A 20495-nucleotide genomic window follows, 5' to 3' on the forward strand; every position below is an offset into this window, starting at 1 on the left:
GAAGCTAGGATCTTATGATATGGTAATTGTGAAGTTCATAACAATATACTCTAAAATCTCAGCTTTCCTAAAGTCTAATAAAAGGCTTGAAATATTCTTTTTGACTCATTTAAATACATGAAAAGTGTGTGTGTTTCAGTGATCAAGAAGCTTACAGAAAGATCCCCCAAATGTATATATATGCTGTCACAGTATTTACACCTTACAAGTAATGTTAGTTTATATCAGGAAAAACGCCATCTATCTAGCCATTGGTGAATTAATTAATAACTTTTGTGTCTTTTGAAACAATTGATCAATGTAGTTGGCACCAACTGCTTAACACCGTTGCAAAGCCTCCTAACTAACTTTTGAAGAGTCTTATAGAGTGGGAATTGCATCCATGCAAATATAGCCACAGGAAGGAATCCAGCACAATAGAACAAAATAGAAGTCCATTCCTTGTTATCCAACCGAATCGTCAGCAAAACGGTTGCGCTGAATGCCAGCATTGTGCACACCAACGAGAAGAACAGCAATGCAAATCCCAGGCTGAGCTTTCTTGGGAGGGACTTGTAGAAATCCCATAGCTCGAACGGTGATGTCAGGATTGAAAGGAACATCACCACTGAGGCAAGTGAGCTCACAAGGGCCACAACATCAGTGATAGTGAAGAAGAGGAAGACTCGTGAGCCGAAGAACACTGGCGTGCCGTTTTGGCTCCCACCTGGGATTGTGTAGGCTGCTGCAAAGACAACTGTGGCAACGAGAACTGCTACGGTGGAGCATGATTGAGCTGTCTCCTTTATCCAGGACTTTGCCTCTTTGTGCATATCCTGATGCTCCATTTCCAAAACATCTTTCGCAGTTAGGCCATCTTTGTCACAATGCATTAAGTAGTGAGGAGGAACAATCCTTCTCACTCTCTGTACCAATAATTTGTTATGAACCAGTTAATTTTAATCAATTTGAAGATAGGACAAAAGCAAATCACAATTCAGAAAGGGTCATAGAGCTGCTTACTTCGTACCAACGCAACTCGTCTTGCAGTTGGAACGCCACGCCAGGGAGCCGTTGCTCTTTGTAAAACTCCATTCTAGCAACTTGGTGCAAGAGAGTGCGACCTTCCCCGGTTATCCTGTGTATCAATGATTTGAATGCAGAATTTCTCTTTATCAGATTGAAGATTTTAAGCTGCCGGTGCTTCACAGCCATGTGTAGAACATTGTGTTCATCCTGGCTAACATGACTAATAGCCTCAGGATTCATGTCAATGATTTTTTCAACAATTTCTATGATTCCTGAACCGGCTGCCATGAGAAGAGGTGTGTAGTTTTTAAAATGGGATGCTTCGGAAATGGATTCCTTGAGCAAAGGTTTGCTGATTCTAGAATGAGCTATTTCAACTAACTGGCGTTTCTCCTTCATCAGCTGAATTTCTTTTATTCTGTCTAGTTTGGAGGAAAGAATTGGCAACACAATCAATGGTTGAAAATTTGAATGAAAAGAAATCTGCCATGAGAAGTCCTTCTGCACTAACAACTCAGCCAGACACTCTGCTAACTTGTGTTGTTTCTTCTTTTGCCAAATATGTCCAATCCCATTGAACTCTGCACATGATCAACCATAAAATTCATCAAAAAGAAAACAATCCTTCAACAAAATCTAGTTAGTTCAATTAGTAATTCAACTATTTTCTAAGGATAACATAGAGTTACTAACATTAAATCAGATGCCTGAAGATAAAAGATAATCTGTTGCTAAGAAAGCTTTGTTTATAGTTTAACTTGTATGGTATATACCTTTAGCTAGAATTTTCCATATAGAATAGCTGATCCTTGAAAAAGCAGCAAATTGATGAACTTTACTCACATGAAAAGGGCCGGAAAACAATTTCGTTAGGAAATCCATGTGCTTAGTAATGTAAACAAAAAAACAAAAGAATGCTGCTGCCCGGGGGAGTACCGGGTTGCTTTGCCTCATCCAGTGGACCACTTTCTAGATCTGTTCTCTGTCTGAAAACAACACTCTCTTCCTCCTCTCCCTTCTCATCATAATCATCATCAATTTCATATCCTTCATCTGGAAGCACTGCGTCAACCAAATTATAATAAAGGTAAACAATTATGCCAATGTTGGAAAATTGAATGTAGAAATGGGGAAATAGGAATGTACAATAATACATAAGGTTCTTCACTGCTCCCATTGAGGGGGTTTGGCTCCGAAAAACAAGAGGCATGTTGGCAAGAAGTTGAAGACATGTCAACCCATCCATATCCTTGTGTTGAGCCAAATTTCCATCCAATTTCAATAACCAAATAGCAACATCTGCACCATAAAGTGACACTCTTCGTTTTATTATAGTATAGAGATACATTAAGTTATGAATATGCGAAACTTATAGAGTGATAGATATTATGGAATGGACAAATTACTATACTATATATCATACTTATTAACATAAGCATACTATTCAATGACAACCATGAAATTAGGGAGAGACCTACCAAAGAATTGACCAAGAATGCAAGCATGAAGAATGGAACATCTATCAAATCTTACAAAATGACTTCTTATGTCACCAACCACATGTTTTGCCATATACTTGAGCATCTTCAGCTTTCCAAGCTTAGCAGCCCTGAACAGAGGGGATTCACCAGAATCATTTCTTACCTCTACAAGGGGCTCATATGGTTCTTCTTGCTGCAGCTCCTTCTCCAACTTGAACACAACACCAGCCATTTTGACCGTTGTGCAAAAGATAATCTCATGCAGAAGGGTGTTATTGACGCAATTCCCCATCCTCATTGCGCGCCACCTTTCTTGTCGAGGAAGCATCTCCAGAAGTTCCTGCAAGAGATTTGGACTATTGGAGTGAGTCGCAATGTGGATGGCAGTGTTCCCAAATAAGTCAAGCGGTTCAAGTAATCGCATCCTATCTTCTTCAAAATTTTTCTTGAATTCCCTCCAGTTTTCCCTCCTAGCAGCCCTTTGAGCACTTATCATTTTCTCATCAAACATAGAGATTTGTTCTTTTATTGATTCTCTCTCACTCTCAGCCATTTCCCCCTTTGATTCTCTCTTTTCTCACAGCAATATATGCACTCTATATCTACTCATGCATGTGCGGATTAATTAGCTAGCTAGTGATTAATAATGTTTTTCGTAGGATTAAGAAGCTCTCATTAATCATGAATGTTAAAATAACATAGAAGTCTGTGTCCTTTGGTTTAGCACCAATTCTTGATTAGTATGACAAGGAAAGTTTAATGCCGAGTTTAAAGCATCTAATCACTAAAAGCAACCTCTTTCTTCCTGTTTTAAACCGTGGCCATTATTCTTTGCTTACACAGATACGAGATAACAGATGTAAAACAATTTACCTCCCTGCTACAAACCTCTTATATATTATAAACTGTTACCTGCACTCTTTTGTATGTTAGAAGCTATTGCAATTAACCCTTAAAAATTATATCAATAATACTTCAATTAATCACATGTTTAATTTGTGTCTCGAATCATTGAATTTTTGGAATAATTTCGTATTATTCCAATTCACACTTCCATGCACACAAGGACACCAACTACACAACCAATAATCATAACAGAAAACTAACTAAATAACTAACTTAGCTAAGCATCTAATTTAACAAAGACCCAATAAGTTGGTGAGTGCAAGATTTCATTTTGACGAATACCGAGAATTCATCTCATCAAAATAATAGACTCCAAGAGATCAAACTTTAACTTTCAATGAGGGTTCAACTCCATAGAAATTGAGCAGGACAAGCTATTTCCTCAGCTTCATACACTTAAATACCTTCGAGAAGAAAACGATAGAGATTTATGTGCTGCGAAATGTGGCGTTGAACGGGGTGGCTGCGAACATGTGGCAGGATGTTTCGGCGGCGGAACTGGGTAAAGGTGACGGTTTTGGCCGGAGAACGGTAATTAACAGCGGTTAATGGTGATTTATATTTTTTGGTGATTAATGGTGATTTATATATTAACTTAATATTTGTATTTAAATTTCCGTAAAATTAATGTAATGTTGTGGTAAGTCCAAAAGTACGTGAATGTCCATTTTTTCTATAAGAAATGAAGTTCTCAATACAAAATGATAATAAATGAAGCTTTGAATATTTGACTTTATGTATAAAAGGAGGTTAAGCCTCCGTCAATTTTACACAACAACAACATTGAATATTATTCTCTCTCCTTTTATACACATAACAATAATAAAAGTAAATGCTATTTTTTCTCTTTATTTTTATACTCATTTCTATCTTTATTTTTATTATATATATATATATATATATATATAAATTATTATTGAACTAATTATTTTAATACTAGAGTCTTCTATTTATGCATCTTTATTTTATATATCTTTTATTTTACAACACGTTATCAGCACGAGGCTCTGCTCAAATTTTTAAGAAGACTCAGGTAACATTTTTTCATTATGTCGAAACTCTCTCATCTTGAATTCAATGCTCTTGATATATCTGGAAACAATTATTTATCATGGATACTAGATGCTGAAATCTATCTTGATACAATGGATCTTGGAGATACCATTAAGGCTGAAAATAATGCATCCCAAAAGGATAAAACTAAAGCCATGATTTTTCTTCGTCGTCATCTTGACGAAGGATTGAAAAATGAATATCTTACATTAAAAGATCCTGCAGATCTTTGGAAAGACCTTGAAGAAAGGTATAATCATCAGAAAACGGTGATACTTCCTCAAACCCGATATGAATGGACGCATTTGCGTTTACAAGATTTTAAATCTATAAATGAATATAATTCTGCAATGTTTCAAATCACCTCACGAATGAAATTGTGTGGGGAAAAAATAACTGATCATGATATGTTGGAGAAAATTTTCTCAACCTTCCATGCCTCGAATGTGCTCCTGTAGCAGCAGTATCGAGAGAAATGGTTTAAAAAATATTCTGAGTTAATTTCTTGCCTTCTTGTTGCTAAACGCAACAATGAGTTGTTATTGAAAAATCATGAAGTGTGCCCAGCTGGCGCTGCCCCATTTCCTGAAGTAAATGTGGCAAATTACCCCAAAAGAGGTAAATGGCAAGGTTTTAATAATAAGAAAAATTATGGAAGGAAAAAGAATTATGTTCAAAAGAGAGGATCTCACTAGAAGCGGGATAAAAAGAGTAATATCGGGCAGAATAAATCAACAGAGGATAAGTGTTTTTGTTGTGGTGGAAAGGGCCATTGGTCACGTACCTGTCGTACCCCAAGGCACCTAGTCGATCTTTATCAGGCATCTTTGAAAAATGACGACAAAGGAAAGGAAACAAATTTTGTTTCAAATGATGCTGAGAACTCCACCACTCATTATGATGTATCTGATTTCTTTGAGGATCCTGAAGGAAATATTGGTCATTTGATCAATGATGGAATAGTTTAATATGTGGGATTGTGAAGTATCTATGTAAATAAATAATGTAAAGATTTGCAGGAGATCTCGATAAATTATGTCTTTACAGGAGAGAAATAGGACCGAAATAAGACAATTGTCAATGAAATATTTGCATATAATGTGGCATTAAATATCATGCATGAAAATAAGGATCTTGAGCCAAGATCAGTCGAAGAATGTCGACTAAGTAATGATTGGCCAAAATGGAAAGAAGCCATGAAGGCTGAGTTAGACTCACTTACAAAACGTGAAGTCTTTGGACCTGTAGTCCGTACACCAGAAGATGTAAAACCTGTTGGATACCGATGGGTATTTGTGAGAAAACGAAATGAGAAAAATGAAGTTGTGCACTACAAAACTCGACTTATAGCACAAGGTTTTTCACAAAGGCCCGGTATAGATTACGAAGAAACGTATTACCCTGTAGTGGATGCGATAACATTGCGTTATTTGGTCAGTTTATCTACATATCATAAACTGCATATGCATTTAATGGATGTGGTAACAGCCTATTTATACGGCTCATTAGATCGGGATATCTATATGAAAGTTCTTGAAGGACTGAAGATATCTAAACCATCCAATGAATATTCGCAAGGGTTATACTCAGTCAAATTGCAAAGATCTTTATATGGTCTAAAGCAATCTGGACGAATGTGGTATAATCGTCTTACTGAGTATCTGGCCAAAAATGGATTTAAGAATGATGATATCTGCCCATGTGTTTTCATAAAGAAAACTACATTTGGGTTTATTATAATTGCTGTGTACGTTGATGATTTAAATATCATTGAGACTCCTGAAGAGATTCCAACAATTATAAAAACTCTAAAAGAAGAGTTTGAGATGAAAGATCTTGGAAGAACTAAATTTTGTCCCGACCTGCAGATCGAGCATATAAAAAATGGGATCTTTATTCATCAAACAACATACACAGAGAAGATCTTGAAGAGATTTTATATAGATAAGTCACATCCATTAAGTACCCCAATGATCATAAGATATTTAGATGTGAAAAAGGATCAATTCTGTCCTAGAGAAGAAAATGAAGATATCCTTGGTCCTGAAGTACCATATCTTAGTGCTATTGGAGCGCTAATGTATCTTGCTAATAATACGCGACCTGACATATCATTCGCGGTGAATTTACTAGCAAGGTATAGTTCCTCTCCAACCAGAAGACATTAGAGTGGCATCAAACAAAATTTTCGATATCTTCATGGAACGGTTGATATGGGATTGTTTTATCCCTATGGATCCAAGTCAAACCTAGTTGGCTATGCAGATGCCAGATACTTGTCAGATCCACATAAAGGGAGATCTCAAACAGGATACCTGTTCACATATGGTGGTACAGCTATATCATGGAGGTCCACGAAACAGACAATAGTAGCAACCTCTTCTAATCATGCTGAAATCTTGGCAATTCATGAAGCTAGTCGCGAGTGTTTTTGGCTGAGGAGTCTGATTCAATATATTCTGTCATCATGTGGACTGATTGATCATAAGATAGCTCCAACTGTTCTGTTTGAAAATAATACAGCATGTATTGCTCAACTTAAGGGTGGATACATCAAAGGTGATAGAACAAAGCATATTTCTCCCAAATTCTTCTTCACTCATGATCTTCAAAATCAAGGGACAATTAATGTCCAACAGATTCGTTCAAGTGACAATCTGGCAGATTTATTTACAAAGTCACTCCCAAAATCCTCCTTTGAAAAATTGGTACATGAGATTGGGATGCGCCGATTTCGAGACATTAAATGAGGTCAGCAAGAGGGGGAGACTGTACTCTTTTTCCCTTGGTCAAGTTTTTTTTTTCCATTGGGTTTTTTTTGACAAGGTTTTTAATGAGGCAGTCCCCATCACTAAAGGATTTTGTACTCTTTTTCCTTCACTAAAGTTTTTCGCACTGGGTTTTCTTTAGTAAGGTTTTAATGAGACATAATCCTAAAATGGTCATCCAATAGGGAGTGTTGTGGTAAGTCCAAAAAGGACGTGGATGTCCATTTTCCCTATGAAAAATGAAGCTCCCAAGCCAAAATGATAATAAATGGAGTTTTGAATATTTGACCTTATATATCTATAAAAGGAGGTTAAGCCTCCGTCAATTTTACACAACAACAACAACTGAATATTATTCTCTCTCCCTTTATACACATAACAATAATAAAAACAAATGTTATTCTCTCTCTTTTTACTTTTTATACTCCTTTCTATCTTTGTATATATATATACATTACAACATATAATATTATTATATATATATAAATTATTATTGAACTAATTATTTTAATACTAGAGTCTTCTATTTATACATCTTTATTTTATATATCTTTTATTTTACAACATGTAACTCATTTTAATTTTAATAAAGTTGAATACTAATATTTGACCCCCACAACAGTAGGTAACAATACAATATTACAATCTTTCTATTTACTTAAAAAGTTTAATTTTAATACATCGGATTTTTATATTAATTATATAAATAATTATTTAAAAAATTAAATAATTATATAAATATTTTATATTAATCAATATATAAAAAATAAATTCTATTAGAAAACGTACCCGTGCATTTTTTTATCATTATATTAATACTATATTTGGTAAAACGTAGTATTGAAATTAAAGAAAAATCAAAATGATCATTTATTAGTATGTTGTCATTTAACCTCCTCTAGTCCTCTTATTGTGTCACATAAAATTATACTGTGAAATAAAATTTATTATGGTCTTCATTAATAATTTTAGCATATTTAGCCTTTCTTTTTAATTATTCTTTACCAGTGATTTTTACTATTATTTTTCTCAATAAATTTCTCTTTTTCAATGTCTTGAACTAATAAAAAATATTGTATAAATGGCAGAAATTATTTTAAATATAAAAAATTAATAGTATTTTTATTGAATATTAGTGTTTAAAGTGTTTTTTAGAAATGTAGATATTCAAAAAATACTAACACAACACTTATGGTGTATGTTACTTTTTATAGAATTTCAAAACAACATTATCAAATATTCACCACGTGTTATCTTTCGGTGCAACACACTCTGTGTGTTACTTTAGCAAAAATTTTTAGTAGAGCTTTTAGGCAACTTTATTAAATATTCTCAGCAGAAATTTGCCACATGACAATTTTAAAGTAACACACACCATATATGTTATTTTATTAAGGATTTTTTTACATAATTTCGAATCAAATTTATCAGAAATTTTTAACAGAAATTCGCCATGAATACGCACCCTACGTGTTACTTTAGCAGAAATTTCTCACAGAATTTCTAAACAATTTTATCAAAAATTCATTACGTAATAGCTCCAAGACAACACGTACCCTACATGTTACCATTTACAAATATTCATCACACGTTTTTAAAGCGCCTTGATTACAATCTCCAAGTACGTAAACACCATGTGGCATCACTTGTACAACATGCATTTTGCATGTTGACTATTTTTGGTCAGTATCTCTATGAAAGAGACAAGACTTACTCTCGAAGTGGCTTCATTAATGGCAACGGAATAAAAGAGAAGGTGGGGTGCTTCATTTTGCTCACCGCGGCTTCATTTTAGATATAGAGAAGATAGGTTTTGTGATTTAGTTAAAAGTGAGTAAGTTAATTTTAGTTGAAAATGAGAGTATTACGTTTAAAATAATATATGATTATACGTCTGCGAAATATCATATTATCAATTATTTAGAATATTATAATTATGTAAATTTATTATTTTTAATTAAGTTATTAGTATTTATTTGGTTAATATTAGCTTAGTAGTTTGTTATTGTTTATTTCATTTATATTAATTTAGTTGTATTGTTATTTCTGTTAATATGAATAAATAATATAATTAATAATAATTATTGATTTTTTGAAAATAATATTATTTAATTTTTTATATTTTTCTGTTATTAGTATGTATAATTTTTTATAATATTTTTTTATTTTTTGTTATAATATATATTTAACATTTTTGTTAATCATTAAAAATTAATAAATAATATACATATGATATTTCTGTTAATTATTATAATATAATATTTTATATTTTTGTTATAATATGATATTATTTTTTATTTCTCTGTTATAATATTATTATGTTATTTTAATTTTAATTATTAAAATTGTTAAATAATATAAATATGAATAATTAAAAATTCAAATTTTCTATAATTATTATTCATTTTATTTTCTGTTACAACATTATTATCTTATTCGAATTGGTATTTATTAAAATTAATAATCAATATAATTATAAAAATATAATTTGTTATCAAATAATATATAATTATATTTTATTTTGTTTTTTGATATTATTTTTATTTTATTTTATCTTATAATTACTAAAATTATGTAATTACTAAAACTAATAAATAATAGAAATATGAATAATAAAAATTTCAAATTTTATGTAATTATTAATTTTGTTCTGTTGCAGCAAGTTATTAATTTATTTTTTTGGTATTTATTAAAATTAATAATTACTTGTATTATAAAAATGTAATTGATTATTGAATAATATATAATTATATTTTAGTTTTGATGTTAATGTTATCTTTATTTTATTTTATTTTGTAACTACTAAAACTAATAAATAATATAAATATTAATAATAAAAATTTTGAGTTTTGTGTAATTATTTTTTCCTATTTTAATATTATTAATTTATTTTATTTTGTAATTATTAAAATTAATAAATAAAATAAAAATAAATATTATTAATCCTTTTTAGTATTTCAATTATACTATATCAGACTAACAAAAATCTTCTGGTATTAAAAACTCATATTTTTTTCATATTAAAATTATTTAGCCTACCAATGGTTCTAAAAGTGCCGAAAAAGAATCAGTTTTAAGTACGAAATCTTCCCTTTCGATTTTCTTTCTGACAGAAGCTATTTACTTAAGGTGCGTGCTATAATACCTATATATATTTGCCTAATTTATTAAAAAAAAATAAAAATTAATATTAAAATTAAAAATATAAAAATAAATAATTTTTAAATATTTTAAACTTATTGTAGAAAGCTAACTTTGGCAATTTCGATACCAAAATTAAAAGCATGAGAAAATTCGCCTTTACTTAATTGAGAAGTGACACAAAACAACTCAATGGGAGTTCGGAGTCTCACATCATTCCTGTTTCTTGCCGAGCAGTTACATTGTGAATAGGACCCAAAATAAACACAGAAATATGCATCATGATTACATCCACTCAAGATTATTAATTTGAGAAATAATAATATTATTTGACTCTGAAATGACATATTTTTTTATATTTATTTAAAAATTACGAATTTGAGTTTTACTTTTATTTTTAGGAAAAAAATTATTTTTATTTTGATAATGTTACTTTTTTATAAATTTATAATATATAATAAAAATTATATAAAAAATAATATTATTAAAAATAAATATAGTATTATTAATTTTTTGTTAATTTTTCTCATTTTTTTGTTATAAATAAATTTTATGATACAAACAACAATAAAAAATGTGATCATAAATTTATGTGTTGATAGCTTGGAAGTAATGGTCACTTCATGACTAAGCATGGAAACTAGCAACCATTAGTCAATAACAATACACCTAAAAAAACCATTAGTCAATAACCAAATATTTTAGGGACAGGAGAAAAGATTACTTGATTTTTTTGTGATCACCAAAAACCAAAGTGATCTTTTCATTTTACTTTTTCTTTTACCTTTTTTAGTTTTTTTTTTTTATCCGAAGCCAGAAGCCCATTTGTAATTGCAGATGCTTTACATATACTTTCTAACATTAAAAAGTACGGTTGCCAATTAGGAGAAGAAAACTTGACACATCAGTAAATTTAGGGGGTGTTTGACAAACCCGTTTAAGAAGAAAAAGCACGTTTAAACTTCTTGAAAGCTTTACATTTTTGTTTGGCTAATTTTTAGTTTAGCGAACGCAGAAGTGATTTTATATTTAAAACCACGTTTACCAGAAGCAATAATTTTTATTTTATGCGTTTCACCAACTGACTTTTAGCCATTTACCTTCAAAATCTATTTTTTTTTTACCAATTTTATCCTATAGACATTTTATTATATTATTTATGAAATTCTTATTAGGTGAATTTGCCTTCTTTTCTTATTATTTCTCTTTATATAAACTTTTTTTCTATTATTTATTATTTTTTTTGTTAAATTTTTATTTAACATTATACATTCTTATAATTATGATTTTTGTATATTATATTTATTATTATCTTTTTATAATATGATTTATTAATTCCACTAGGTAAAGTAAATTAAACAAAATATTAACCATAAATAATAATAATAATAGTAAAAAATTATAATGTACTAAAAAAGAGTATTAAGAGAATTAAAAATATACTATATAAAATACATTATCAAAAAATTTTAGATTTGTTTTTATTACTGTCAAAATAAATATTTAATTTTATTTTTTTAATATTCTTTTTTATAATTATAATTCTGGTATATATAGTTTTTATTGTAATTTTTATAATATAGATTATGATCCTATTAAAAAAGATAAATTAAATAAAAATTTAATCATAGGTATTAATAAAATTATACACGTTAGATTCTAAAATAATATTAAAAATAAAATTATTAAGAGTATTAAACCAAAAATATAATGTTAAAAAATACTAAATTAATATTTTTACGTTAATACTTAAAATTTTTAAAAAAATATAACATATTTGATTAAATACTCTTATATATAGTCACACAAAAAATACTCTTATATATATAATTTTATTTTGCTAATTTTTATATGTTATTTTTATTTAAAATAATATATATTAATTTTATTATAAAATTAATTAATAAGATTATTCAAATATGTAAATTAAAATGATAGGATAATAGAAAAAATTATTTAAGTTGATGTCTATTTTAGTAATTTTTTATTTAAAAGTGATTTTGAGTAGTGTATTTCAAACCATATTTATTTTACTATAATCCATTTTGATATAAAAATAGCCAAACATAAATCACTTCAATACAAACTTATTTTTCATCAAAATCAAATTTACAAAATCAATTCTATGCAATATTTCCTTTACAAACCGAAATTCAAACACACACTTAATCATTCAAAGATGCAATTTCTTAAATGAATATCTTTGACGGTTCAGAGCTTTGAAGGAATGCTTATCAAATTGTTTTGAGTTTTGACCACCCATGAGTTCCTGGCTTGACATAAAGCTGCCTTGAGCCTCAAAATACTGAAAAGTGTAAAAATGACAATAAATTCAAGATTTCTTTTGGTCTCTCTCTCAGTATTCAAACCCAAATGGTGAAACTAATATTGATTGACAGATTTGGATCCACAGTTGCATATAGGAGGAGTGTATCTACTAATACCTATACATTCATTCATTGGTTTTATTAGGATTTATGGTTAACATATATTATATAAAAAAATTTCTTGATTTTTGTCTCTTTGTTGCTTCCATAAAATATATTATATAAAATTTTAAAAAAAATATAATATAAGAGTTGTATACATATAAAAAGTCTAGTCATGTCTTCTCCAATAAGCACATCCATTCCCTTTGCTTCTTCAGTTTCCTTCATCCTTTGGTTCCCTCCATGGACACCTCAAATGAAATGGAACCTTTTCTGTTTCAAAACGAATCTCCTCATCATGAAGTAGAAGAGGAGGATGAGTACTCCATTATTGCTGCAGCAGAGATCAAAGAATCACCACCACCATCATCATCATCATCATCATCCACACCACAAAGCAGCTGCTTCACTACTTTGACCGACTCCGATATCAGGAAGCTCCAAACCACTGAAATCAACAAGGTATCATCTGTTCTTCTCATACCACAATCCGATGCGTGCCTTTTGCTTATCCACCATGGCTGGAGCGCCATGAAGGTCCACGAAGCTTGGTTCGAAGACGAGAAAAGCGTTCGAGAACTCGTTGGCTTGCTCGATAGTAGTAACAACATCATCCAGAGTTCTACATGCGAGATCTGCTTTGATGATTCAGTTTGGTACAAGAAGGTGGAGTATGCCAAGTGTGGCCATGGATACTGCATCGATTGTTGGAAGCACTACATCGATGAGAAGATCCAAGAAGGTTCTCATGAGTGCCTGAAACCGATGCGATGCCCTCATCCATCTTGTGAGGCTTCCTTGGAGATTGAAACTGTTCGGCGATTCGCCAGCGAGACAAACAAGAACATGTACGATCGTTTCTTGTTACGCTCGTATGTCGAAACCAGAAAGAATATAAAGTGGTGTCCAAGTCCTGCTTGCGATCTTGCTGTTCTTTACGAATCGGATGGAAATTACGCTAACAAATATGTTGAAGCTTGTTGCAGTAATGAACATAGGTTTTGCTGGGAATGTGGTGAAGATGGTCATAGACCTGTGAGTTGTGAAACGGTGGCTGAGTGGATGAAGAAGAATGTGGATGATTCTCAGAGCGTGATTTGGATCTCTGCTTTCACGAAGGAATGCCCCGATTGTGGGATTCGCATTGAGAAGAATGAGGGTTGCATGCAGATGATTTGCACTGTTTGTGGCTGCCGATTTTGCTGGCTATGTCTTTCTAAGTGGTCTCTGTGTTCCGCTTACGGTTGTAACCGTTTCTCAGCCCGGAATATTGAGACGCCCACAATGAACAATGGAAATGGCTATTTGGACTTGGAGAGGTACACACATTTATATTTGTTATGTTATGTTATACTTCTATTTTGTCATATATTATTATTATTATTGAAATATGGGATCACTATGATAAAGATATTAGAAATGTCTTTTTTTTTTAAGACGTTATGTGTGTCGTATTGTTATTGGACGAATTATTAAACCAATCAATAAAATATTTAGAATAAATTAAAATAAAATTGATTTATTATAATTATTAGATCTGATTCGATCCAATCAGTTTATACAATCTAAACCAAATTATATTTAAATTTTTTTTATCAAAATGATAAATATAAATATATCTTTAGCTTTTTTTATTTCGCAAACGTTTAAATCCATAAAAATTTAAAATTACAATTAAACCCTTGAAAAAAATTTAACCTTAGACCCTTACTAACCCAAACCCAAGTCAAGCCAAGCTCCTCTCTCTCTCTCTCTCTGGTGGGGTTCTTCGCGCTCCGTCGCTGGTGTTCCCCATCGCCATTGTTGCCGGGGTTCAGCCGTTCTGTCGCGGTTAGACCAACCCTCTGCTGCTCTCCTCATCTTCTCTATGCATCTGCGGGCTTTCTCTTTGCCGTCGCGGGGCTGCGCTCTGGTTCCTCTCCCGTCACACTATGTTTTGTTGCGCTGCCATTACTAGAGTTTCAACTGCTCCATCGTCGCTGGGCATGGTTTCATTGCTCCCCATCATTGCTGTTACATCTATTCTGTCTCTACGATCGTTGGCAAGAGTTTCGTTCTCCTTTTTTTTTATGTTTTTTAATTTTGGAAGAACATAAAACATTATTTTTTTCTTTCTAATTTTTTTTTAATTTCTATGCGGTTGATGATTGTTAAATTGTCTAATTTGAAATTTCTATTAAATTTATTTTGTGGTTGTTGCTGATGCTGAATTGTTGGGTGGAAAGAAAAGGGTTGGGGGTAGTGGATGGTGGTAGTGATTTAGAATGATGAGCATATTTTTCTATTGGTTTTATGTCCAATAATTGTAGATGTCCATATTCTTGGATTGTCTGTTTAAAATTCTTATTACATAAGATTATCTTTCTTTAATCTAACATATATTGTCGAATTCGAAGTTCATATACTTACATATTTATTCATGAATATTCTTAGATTGGATATGTATTTATGTGTTGTCAAATTAGGTGAATGCTAACCAGCAGTTTGTTGGAGTAGCTGAGATGTTTGGACCAGTGGACTTCAACAAAGACATGAAATTTTTAAAACTTTACAAATACAATGGATTCTTCCCAATTAGGTAGCATATAATAAAGGACGTTCCCAACACTCAATTTTGTCGCATTCATATCATTATTGAAAACGCGAACAGGGACGTTACTTACACTAGGGACACACAAGAGATAATTCTTAGTTTTCAGTCTCCTAAACACTGAAAACAGAAGACATTACTTACCTCTTGTGTGTCCCTAGTGTAAGTAACGTCTCTGTTCTCGTTTTCAACAATGATATAAATGTGACAAAATTTAGCGTCGGGAACGTTCTTTATGCGTGCGTTTGGTTGGTGTCTCTAGACACTAAAGACATGGACACGGTGGCATATGTCCACCGTTTGTTTGTTGAGACACAAATTTATGATGGACACGGTGGTACACAAGTATACACAAAATACATGTTTTTAGTGTCTCTCCATTTAGTTGAGACATTGAGACACAGTTTATAAGACACAAAATTTTACATTTTTATCCCTACTTTTTTTTTTAAATTCCAACTATATCCCTAATTAATCTAACCCTAATTCCCCCTTTTCTCTCTTCTTATCTTCTCTATTCTGTGTTTCTAACCCCAAAATCCTTTCAACCTCCACGTTTCTTCCTCCATCCTCCCTCTTCCATGGCTGTGTCCCTCTTTTACACCACCGCCATAGCCATTGCCTCTCCTCTCTTTCTCATCTCCTTCTCTCTTTCTCTCTTCGCATCACCACACCCATCACTCTACTTCTCTTTCCATTGTTGTGCCCCTCCATACCGTTGTCACGGACCGCCACCATTGACGCCCCCTTCTTTCTTCTTCCTCCTCTTCTCTCTTTCTCTCTTCACACAGTCGCGCCTATCACTACCATGAGTCATCATTTTCGATCAGATTTATTCCTATACATTCATCAGGTGTTGCTCAGATCTATTCGTCTCCACTATTACTTGAATCAATTTTATTAAGAAAGGCGAAAAAAATTAAAAACACCCAAATAGTTGTCCATCATTTTTGAGATCTGTCTTCTTATTTTTGTTTTTTATTTATTTATTTCAACCTGTTTCATTTTTTTTAAATGAGAAAATTAAATTGCTGATGAATAAATGAAAGTTGAAGATAGTATTTTACGATGAAGTTAGAAAATTGCAGGTGACAGTGGTGGTAGTAGAAAGTTATGGTGGCAGCAACTTTAATGTTGGTGGAAGATGATGGTAGAGAACTAATAAGGATAAAATGGACATTTGAATTAAATTGTTGTGTCTTGTACACTGTTGCCAAACACGTTAAAAAATTTATGTCTATCTGTGTCTGTGTCTTTTGGTATAGTTGTGTCTGTGTCTTTTGGTATAGTTGTGTCTGTGTCTATATATTTTGAAGACAGTAACCAAACGAAGCCTATTATATGCCACCTAATTGGGAAGAATCCATTATATTTGTAAAGTTTCCAAAACTTCATGTCTTTGTTGAAGGGCACTGGTCCAAGCATCTCAGCTACTCTAACAAACTGTCAGCTAGCATTCACCTAATTTGACAACACATAAATACATATCCAATCTAAGAATATTCATGAATAAAAAGTATATGAATTCTAAATTCGACAGTATATGTTGGATTAAAGAAAGATGGTCTTCTGTAACAAGGAAAAACAGACAATCCAAGAATATAGACATCTACAATTATTGGACTTAAAACCAAAAGAAAAATATGCTCATCATCCTAAATCACTACCCCCAACCCTTTTCTTTCTACCCAACAATTCAGCATCAGCAACAACCACAAAATAAATTTAATAGAAATCTTAAATTAAACAATTCAGCAATCATCAACTGCAATTTCATATTCAAAGTCAGCAACCGAAATTTAAAAAAAAATTAGAAAGAAAAAAATGATGTTTATGTTTTTTAAAAATTAAAAAAACATAAAAAATGAAGAACGAAACCCTTGCCAACAATCGTAGAGACAGAGCAGATGTACAGCAATGATGGGGGAGCAATGAAACCCTTGCCCAGCGACGACGGAGTGGTTGAAACTCTAACGATGGCGGCGCAGCAGAACATAGTGTGACGGGAGAGGAACCAGAGCCTAGGCCTCACGACGGCAAAGAGAAAGTGCATAGAGAAGATGAGGGAGCAACAGAAGGTTGGTCTAACATTTAGATTGGCCTTGGCTTGGGCTTGGGTTAGTAAGGGTCTAAGATTAGGTTTTTTTTTCAAGGACTTAATTATAATTTTAAATTTTTATGGATTTAAATATATGCGAAATAAAAAGTTAGGGATATATTTGTTATTTTGATAAAAAAATTTAAATATGATTCGGTTCAGATTGTGTAAACTGATCGGATCGAATCAGATCTGATAATTATAATAAATCGATTTTATTCTAAGTTTATTCAAAATATTTTATTGACCGGTTTAATAATTCGTCCAATAGCAATATAATACACGTAACGTTTTAAAAAAGACATTTTTGATGTCTTTATCAGAGTGGTCGCCTTAAAAAAAAGGTAAATTAGTCACTAAAGTCTGTCATTAGCATAAAATACACTGGAATACAAATATATATTAAAAATAAATTAAACTATACATATATTTAACACACAAATATATTGGTAGCTGATCTTAATAACTAATTTTAACGTATAAAGAGACTATGCCATTTAAGTTATAATTCATTAACACGAATAATATTTTTTATTGTGTATAAATATATATGTGATTGAATTTATTTTTAATGTATATTTATAATCTATATATTTTGTATTTGTGGCCGATTTTGTTAGCTGTTTTTGTTGTGTACGCAGCATAGTCACTATTATTGTTACGTGTTCTACTTATTTGATTGGTATTGATGAAAAAGTTTACCTGTGTTGCGGTAGTATGTTGAATGAATTTAATTTGCATATCCTTGGACAGATAATCAATTGTTTCACTCTAGCAAAAATAATTAATTTGATATTATCTAGATGGATAAATTTAATTGGATAATAGGATAAAATTAGATTCATAGTTCAAATAAAAGTTAAAATATTAACTCACATTATGGTAGATAAATTAGTCTAACATGTCAAAGTATGTCAAATGTAATGTGTGAGTGAAAATGCATTTGAGTATGTATTAATCTAATTCTTCAATCTTTTGTCATTAAAAGTAATAGTCTTCCGGTTTTTTCTTTTCTTAATGAGAAACTTTTTATGACTAAGCCTTTTTGTCTCCTTATGTTTGAACTAATATTAGTCTTTTTTTTTTATGCTAAAAATGTTTATCCTCTAACATTTTTTTTTATTTTCTCATTTTTTGTTGACTAGAAAATTGTTTACCATAGAATATTCTTGTTCATATTTGATTTAGTAATTGGGTTCGTATTTGATAGGTACACTCACTATTATGAACGTTGGTTTACCAACGAATTCTCAAGGAAAAAATCGATTGAGATGATGGAGAAGTACCTGAACAATGAGAATATAAGAATCCTGTGCAAGGAATTTGAAAGGCGTGAAGATGATTTTGAGTTTGTGAAGAAGGCTTGGGAAGAGGTAATCGAGTGTAGGAAGTTGCTGAAGTGGACCTATGCATATGGTTACTTCATCCCTGAGGAGGAGAAAGCCAAGAAGGAGTTGTTCGAACACACGCAAGGCGTTGCTGAGAATGCATTGGAGAAGCTTCACAAGTTTGCCGAAACAATGCTGATGGAGATCCTGAATAAGAAGAAAGACGGTTTCGATAGGAATCGTCTGGAACTTTCTCATCTGACCGTTGTCACCAAGAATTTCTTTGATAATATGGTGACACAATTGGAGGATAGAGGGCTTGATGATGTGAATGTGAAGAGTTATGGTGAAAGCTCAAGCTCCTCCTCACTGTCTTCGTCGCCTCGAGGTGTGGTGAGGGATGGGATGACAGAGATTGGTCTCCGGAAATGCGGTTATTGCGGTTACTACAACCTTGCCAGCACTCTAGAGTGTCCCTGCATTGAGAAGAAATACAAATACCAGTGCTGGATCTGTTCTCGTGATCCTCGTGTCATTTGGTGTCCATTGCGTATGGTTAATTAACATCCATTCAATTACTCAAACCATTTTCCTTTTGGTAGCACTTGTTTTTGCGTAAGTTGACCGAGGAAAACTATTAGATAACAATTTAGTTAAGCTATGTAACGGTTCTTGTTTTTGGTGATGAACTACTTAATCAAAATTTCTCTAGTTTAATGGGGTCTTCTCTGACCCAGCGAGGAATTGGTGCTTACTGCTTTCTCCTATCTAAAGTCTAAACATTTTCTAACATAAAAAGCTTGGTCAAATACGCACAATCCCATCAAACTCTAGTACTCTACACATGATCAAAGTATATAATTGATGGAAAAATCCGAGAATTTTAAGTAATAAAGTAAGGATCTCTGTTGAGTGTTGAATATGTAATTTTCATTGTGTATGATTTTTACTATTTGATTCAAGGGTTGTATTTTTACTTTCTCAATTTACTAGTTTTCTTAAATTGATTAGTGTGTGTGAGCACGTGTCCGTAATGAGATATATACATATGTTAAAAAGAAACCAACCATATAAATGTTCAAAAGGAAGAGATGGAAAGTGATTATACACTTTGTCCTCCTTTTTGAAATTTATACATTAGTTAATTGAAATATTCAAACAATAGAAGGGTTAATGATAAAATTAGTTTGAAAGGTTAGTCAATTAGTCGATCGTCACCTTCGTTCCTCAATTTTTAATCAAATTAATCTCTTAAAGATTTATTTATTTAAATTAGTCTTTTAATAGTGTTTGGTGAAAAGACAGAAAAAAAAGACAGAAATTAAAAGACATAGATTAAAAGACATAGATTAAGAGACAGAAATTGAAATAAATTTTAATATTTTATTTGGTGTAAAGTAGGAGACAAAAATTAAAATAAGAATAAAATTCTAATTTAATTTGCATAAAAGGTCAAATTAGAATTAATTAATTAAAATAAGGGTATTTTATATATAAAATATGAGTAATGTTAGGGGCCAGCAACTTTTGTGATTAGTAGTCATCAAATAGCCATCAATGATGATTTAATGGTGTAAAATTTCATCTAATGACTCACATTTTTCTGCTAGTTATATGCTGGCCAAAATTCAATAAAATTACTGCCCCCTAAACTTTTTCATAAAATATTATTAAAATTTCAGTCTTGATTTTT

At 31.5% G+C, this 20495-nt stretch overlaps 2 protein-coding genes across 2 annotated transcripts; one reads left to right on the plus strand and one right to left on the minus strand.

The window, feature by feature from the left end:
* Nucleotides 1-114: 114 nt before the first annotated feature.
* On the minus strand, nucleotides 115-3371 carry LOC112789189 (uncharacterized). The gene is made up of 6 exons (XM_025830976.3): nucleotides 2487-3371; nucleotides 2155-2307; nucleotides 1945-2070; nucleotides 1782-1841; nucleotides 1003-1589; nucleotides 115-905 (listed from the first exon to the last, which is right to left on the minus strand). The coding sequence occupies exons 1-6, from the start codon at nucleotides 3040-3042 to the stop codon at nucleotides 264-266; spliced, it is 2124 nt and encodes a 707-aa protein (XP_025686761.1). The 5' UTR covers nucleotides 3043-3371; the 3' UTR covers nucleotides 115-263.
* A 9602-nt stretch (nucleotides 3372-12973) lies between these two features.
* Nucleotides 12974-19556, plus strand: LOC112789190 (probable E3 ubiquitin-protein ligase ARI10). The gene is made up of 2 exons (XM_025830977.3): nucleotides 12974-14105; nucleotides 18685-19556. Exons 1-2 carry the CDS (start codon nucleotides 13030-13032, stop codon nucleotides 19364-19366), a joined length of 1758 nt encoding a protein of 585 aa, XP_025686762.1. The 5' UTR covers nucleotides 12974-13029; the 3' UTR covers nucleotides 19367-19556.
* The last annotated feature ends 939 nt before the right edge of the window (nucleotides 19557-20495 follow it).

This window comes from Arachis hypogaea, chromosome 3 (genome assembly GCF_003086295.3).
Source record: "Arachis hypogaea cultivar Tifrunner chromosome 3, arahy.Tifrunner.gnm2.J5K5, whole genome shotgun sequence".
NCBI lineage: Eukaryota > Viridiplantae > Streptophyta > Magnoliopsida > Fabales > Fabaceae > Arachis > Arachis hypogaea.

Coding starts and splice junctions, on each gene's coding strand:
- LOC112789189 (XM_025830976.3), bottom strand. CDS start 3,042: ATGGCTGAGAGTGAGAGAGAATCAATAAAAGAACAAATCTCTATGTTT. Junction 2,071..2,154: donor GAAGAACCTTATGTATTATT/GTACATTCCTAT, acceptor TGGTTGACGCAG/TGCTTCCAGATGAAGGATAT. Junction 1,590..1,781: donor ATGGAAAATTCTAGCTAAAG/GTATATACCATA, acceptor GATCATGTGCAG/AGTTCAATGGGATTGGACAT.
- LOC112789190 (XM_025830977.3), top strand. CDS start 13,030: ATGGACACCTCAAATGAAATGGAACCTTTTCTGTTTCAAAACGAATCT. Junction 14,106..18,684: donor GGCTATTTGGACTTGGAGAG/GTACACACATTT, acceptor CGTATTTGATAG/GTACACTCACTATTATGAAC.